The sequence below is a fragment of the Centroberyx affinis genome, unplaced genomic scaffold (assembly GCF_046629955.1).
Source record: "Centroberyx affinis isolate AG114_WGS23_722 - 3 ecotype Tasmania unplaced genomic scaffold, CSIRO-AGI_Caff_v1 ptg001669l_1, whole genome shotgun sequence".
Classification (NCBI taxonomy): domain Eukaryota; kingdom Metazoa; phylum Chordata; class Actinopteri; order Beryciformes; family Berycidae; genus Centroberyx; species Centroberyx affinis.
The window spans coordinates 81,083-87,084 of NW_027280093.1; the positions used below are offsets into that span (position 1 = coordinate 81,083).

The 6,002-nt window shown below is 38.4% G+C and overlaps 1 protein-coding gene across 2 annotated transcripts in view; it reads left to right on the forward strand.

The window, feature by feature from the left end:
- The window catches only part of glsb (glutaminase b), a 44,815-nt gene extending 39,307 nt beyond the window's left edge, over window positions 1-5,508 (forward strand). For both annotated transcript variants that reach the window (XM_071528408.1, XM_071528410.1), the window contains exons 15-18: window positions 706-767; window positions 1,671-1,747; window positions 2,084-2,147; window positions 3,382-5,508. In XM_071528408.1, coding sequence (XP_071384509.1) covers window positions 706-767; window positions 1,671-1,747; window positions 2,084-2,147; window positions 3,382-3,535 — 357 coding nt within the window. In that variant the 3' untranslated portion in view covers window positions 3,536-5,508. The remainder of the gene's footprint in view (window positions 1-705; window positions 768-1,670; window positions 1,748-2,083; window positions 2,148-3,381) is intronic.
- The last annotated feature ends 494 nt before the right edge of the window (window positions 5,509-6,002 follow it).

Sequence of the window (6,002 nt, forward strand, 5' to 3'; positions counted from 1 at the left end):
GTTAAAATGAGCCTAAAAAAACATTAAAATATTCTTGGGTTATGCTTTTCAGTTTACTTTAAATCAAGTTTTCTTGCTTATACACTTGTAATAGTGTAATATAGTGCAATATATTTATGATATTCATTATTTGCAATGTTATATCTATGGGTATATGAAGAAGCATCTATTTTATTTTTCCCATCATCGCCCTCACGTTTTCAATTTTTCTTCAAAAGATTTCAACCATTGCCCTTGAAGTTTTGCTTAGGAATTGAGTCATTCCTGTTCCTGGGTAAGTCTCGACTGATGCGGGGATCTCTGCTCATAATGTTCAGTTGTGTTGAAACGGGGCTGGCTGGGGTGAATTCTCTTTCAATTAGTGGATTTTCTTCAAAACTTAAATTTTGACAAACTTCTGTCACAAGAATATAAGAACTGAGAATGAATGTGTTACTGCTTGAGAATGAGCTGCAGTCTGTTTTAACATTTTGAAATGATTAATTTGAAATTGAATTCCCCTCAGTCCTGGTTTGAAATGAAATGTGTAACACAAGTTATGTAGGAATTAACCCTTTCTTTATACCAACTAATCCCTCCTAAGTTTTATAACGTGGCGATGTCATCTTTCTCCCCCTAGCTGCTGCAGCCGGCAGAAGACGGGCCGGTGAATTGGTGCGACTCGCTCGTCCTTCCACAAACTTTTCTCTCTGTCTTTCCCCGCAGGTCAAGTCTGTCATCAACCTCCTCTTCGCTGCCTACACAGGAGACGTATCGGCACTGAGGAGGTGAGCGGCTCACACTCAGTCACTTCTACACACTCACACTCGCACTCCTCACTGTTGGTAACTTGTCATGTTGGTGACCGAGGAATTCAGGCTTATTCCGCTTTTGTCACTCTTGATAAGCATGTCAGTTAAACATCTAAAATATAAACTGTGTTCTTGTATTGTCTTGGGAGACGATGTCCTCACAAGGATAGAAAGATGAGGAAAAGTGAGGACATTTTGCCGGTCCTCACTTCTTTACAGCTGCACTAGGCAACGTTGCACATGGGAGGCTCCACATGGCAGCAAGCGGTAACTGTTGGAAAAACCTTGAACTTAAATGCCCTGAAATTTCACTCCTAAGTTTCAATACCAGACACCAGAATTTAATTTGGGTAAATGGGGCGAATCTATGGGGTCTCAGTTAGTGCCTAGGGTCAGTGGTGGAACTTTTGGTACTTTTTACTCCACTACATTTATTTGACAGCTTTAGTTACTAATTATTTTGCAGATTTAGATTATTAATACAAATTATAAATCAACTAATAAATTATAATATATTTTTTATAGGTTAAGCTACCCAGCAGTATTTAAACTAATTACAATTACAATCTTTACCAGCTGCAACATTAAAGTGATGAACACATTAATGCATCAATAATTATAGTCCAATAACATGATATATATGATTCTGAAATGGGCCATTCTGCATAATGACTACTTATACTTTTGCTACTTTAAGTATATTTTGCAGATCTTTTACTTGTAACAAAGTATTTTACACTGTGGTATTGCTACTTTTACTTAAGTCAAAGATCAGAATACTTCTTCCACCACTGCCTAGGGTTATAATTAGCATTAGGTTAGCGAATGAATGAAGGTCCTCACAGACGTAGTAATACAAACGTGTGTGTGTGTGTGTAGGTTTGCACTGTCATCCATGGACATGGAGCAGAGGGACTACGACTCCAGGACGGCGCTCCATGTGGCAGCAGCAGAAGGTACTGTGAGCCTACAGTCAATGAATCAATCAGTCAATCTTTATTGATTAGGCAATTGTATGCCATTCAGAGTGCTTCAAAAAGTGATTAAAAATGAGCATAATAGGAATCATATAAAAACAGCTACCCAATGCTGTCCACAGTAATATATATTATTTCACCTTTATCTAGTATTATACATGTTTAGTGCTTTTCTTTTCATGGTTTTTGCTTATTTTCCCCAACAGGCTGGACTTTGCGTAGTGTTTGAGGTTTCTGCTGCATTATGAGTGTGTGTTTCAGTGTGTGTGTGTGCACATATGCCTTATGTAACTGCAACATCTGCTGTGCTTGCAGGACATGCAGAGGTGGTTCGCTTCCTGCTGGAGGCTTGCAAGGTGAACCCGGTGCCCAGAGACAGGTGAGCCCACTCTGTCCTTCTTCGTCTGGGTCTTTCGTAGTTTCTCTATCTCTCTTTTCATTTGTTTTCTGCTTTTACAATATGACAATCCCTCCCTCTCGTCCCTTTCTCTTGAGGTCAATAGCTATGTTTAAAGCTGCAATATGCAACTTTTCCCCCTGAAGCAGTGAAGTGTACTGTTAGTCCCGCCCTCCTCCCTATTCAGTTGGTCAAGTTCCCACCTCAACGCTTGTCAATCATCTTGTGTACTTTGAAACAGCATCTAGGCTGAGGTAACCGGCAACCGTAAAGCCAAGAACAGCCAATCTGCAATAAAAAGCGATGCCGATGTTCCCTGTGTTTTTGAACGGGTCTCGTCGGGTCTGCCACACGTTAAGCTTTGCTGTTCTTTAGTTTCTTACTGCCTTCTGCTGTTGCTGTTGCTATGACCTCCCCACAGTAAATGGTAAACACCCCATTGTTGCATATTGCAACTTTAAATGGGAACTGAGACAGTTATTTTTCTATGCTGGTAGGATAGAGTAGGGATGTGATATTTTTCAGTTTAGTGAATGATTTGGGGTTTTTTTGTTGTTGTTTTTTTTAAATGTAAAACTTCCATTCATTTCTAATTTGCAGTTTTTGTACTTTTTCACTGCCAGTGAAACTGAATGAGATATACTCATATGTGCTCTATGCAGATGGGGGAACACACCCATGGATGAAGTCTGGCACCATTTTAATACAATTCCCATTCATTTCTCATGACTTACAGTTTATTGAATTTTAAATTTTCAGTAATACAAAACTATATCATAGAAAACCCAATAACAGTACAATCCTTGAACAATACCAGACAGAAGAGAAAAAACAAAAAAAAACAAAAAAAAGAATAGAATAAGTAATAATTGACTAATGATAAGAGATAAGTAAAAACAAGTAAATAATAATAAAAGAAATAATAAAAGAAAGTAAATTAAAATAACAGTATTAACATGACATGTGAATTTGTCAGATGTCAACAGTACCACTGGTAGATGTCCACTCATAGTCCTTAAGAGATGAATGTTTAAATAGTGTCCATGTGATAGTGTCCATATATTTCCTTCAACTGCGCCATCGCCACATCCAGCCTCCTGCATTCATGACAGTCTCAACAGAGCGCAATTCCCGTTCATGTCTAAGGGGGAGATGCCAATGCCATGCTGCCCATGAAATTCTGCGATTGAGAAACGCTCCTATGTGCTCTGTGCAGGTGGGGGAACACGCCGATGGACGAAGCCTTGCACTTCGGCCACCATGACGTTGTCACCATCCTGCAGGACTACCACGACAAGTACAGCCCGCAGCCCGCCGCCGCCACCGACAACAAGGAGAGTGCAGAGAAGAACCTGGACGGCCTGCTGTAGGTCTCCTGGCCACCGGGGAGCTGCCGCCGCTGCCGCTGCTGCTGCTGCTGAAACGCCTCAATAAGACTTGTAGACTTTTACGCTGTGGTGGACCGTGATGCTTTTTTGGAATAACTTTGTACAATAGTGCTCGTACCTTTGAAAAGTGTGCTGAATTTGTGTATTATTTTGTTCCTTTTCTGTGTCCCATCTGGTAGCAGCAGTCGTTTTAAGTGTGCTTTGCCTTCAGGCTGTATATTGCTTCACCTCTCTACTTCAAATCTCTTCCTCTCCTCTGCTGTAATGTGTTGTGTGCTGTATGTATGTGTGTGTGAGTGAGAGAGAGAGACTCACCAGTACTATTTAAAGTTGATGATGCAATATCTGAAATGATATTATGCAACATGTAAATTATTTCTGTAATCTGGAGGTAAATCCAGGATAGAGATATAGATTGTATCACAGTGTGTTAGTCTAGATCAGGTCTAGTTTTGGTAATATTCTATATTTGGTAATACGTCAGTAATACTCTCACTATTGTAGTTCTGTGAGATGTGATAAATGATGGTATCAGTTTCCCGGTGTGTTGCTGCCCTCTTTCACATTTAACCAAAACCAAATGGCTGTAAGGAAGACTGTAAGGAAGACTGTGCAGCAGCGGGAAACTCCCTTCAGCTGATGGGAGAGTCTTGAATTTTATAATAGCTGGTCACATGCTGCAGGCTGCGTCACAGGTTTTCACTGGTTTTATGTCCTGCTACCACGATACAGTATGTGGGACAGTAGGGTGTGTGAGTGTGTGTGTGTATTTATGGACATATTCTTGTGAGCACAATAATTCAAGAACAATACATAATAGAAACTTAACACCTACAGCACAACTTCCCCCTGTAGAGATGATGTAATTGGATTTTGGAGCATACATTTGCATATGAATGAGGGAAAAAAAAGATTTTCATTTAACTACTTAATGCTTCTCCTTAACATTTGAAACTACTTAATGCTGCTCCTTAATGCTTTAAGATACAGAGTTCATATTAATACCATGTTGTTGTTGTACGTTGACATAGAAATAATTGCTAATTAGGTCTTTAATTAGCATATGTACTGAGCTCATTAGCATAACTGGTGATGTGCCTGTCTCCTCTAGATCCCACATCTGTTTCACTGTTGTCCTCCTGACTGATGCAGGTCTTTGGCAGGTTACATGCTGATGATTTGCTTGTTCTCCTTTGAAGACCAGCTGAGATTGTAATCTTAATGTAATGTGCTTTGATATACTTGGGCTTCTTATTGCAAAGGGAGTGGTATGCAGTTATTTCATTTCATAGGGGAAATCTTCAAAGAGTAATAATTCATTTAAAGACATAAGTTTGTAAAATTGAATGTGTTGCATTTAGGATGGGCACAAGATGCTTTCCTTATCTTTATGCTTTAGTTACATTTTTATATTGTTTTTTGTTTGTATGTGTTTTCAACCTTGACAGAATATGGTGATCTGAACAAGTAACATAATCTTCAAATATTCAGATATTAAGGCAGGCAGGTCGTCTATTTTGACTAATCCTTTACTGTCAGGACCCCCAGAAAATCAGCAAACCTGGATTGGCCATTCCTTATTGATTTTAAAGGTTTTGTTGTCCATATGAACTAATAATGTTAAGTCTTTTTTTGTCATTAAGCTCTTGTGCCTTTGGTCAAGATCCAAATCAGATCTGGCTAAAACAGGATTTGCAAATTATTATTTTTTTTGTTTACCCTGCTTGGACTTTCAGATGGGCGGAGCTTCCTGCATAGAACAATTCAAGGAGAACCAGGAAAGGTCAGAAAAATAATTATTTGCAAATAGTCTTTTACCCAGTGCTGATCCAAATCACTGTCTATGAATGTAAACATTTTGTGTCATGAGATTTTCCCAATGAAATTTAGTATGAAAAAACCCCCCGGTATAAACGTGTGTAATACTCGCTATCTGTCCCCCAAAAGTTAAACTAAGTTACCAGATTGTAATGAATACTACTGTTCTTCTGACAATGTTGTGTGATGAATGTTTCACATATGGAAGACTGAGATGTTTTCAGTGTCTGCTATTACCATTATTATAATCTAAACATTGTGGAATTAGTTTAGTCACTTCAAACTACAGTTTATTTAAAGTTACATGTCGTAGGTTTCCATAGTTATACATTTGCTGTAGCAGTGTATTTCCTGGAATGTTGACAAGAATTGGTAAAAAAAAAGTACAAATATATGAACTAATACAATATTTGTTCGACGACTTAAATTTCAAGTACATTGATTCTTAAAGAGTTTGACTTTTACATGGAAAATAAGCGCTGCAACTTTCATAACCCCCTATCACTCGAAATATTGCTCTGTTCTGATTACATTACCAACAATATTCAATACATTGAATACAATAAAACTAATGGACAGTCTAAAGAAACACCAGGTGCTCTCATGGATTAAGAAAAAGTTAAAAAAAAGT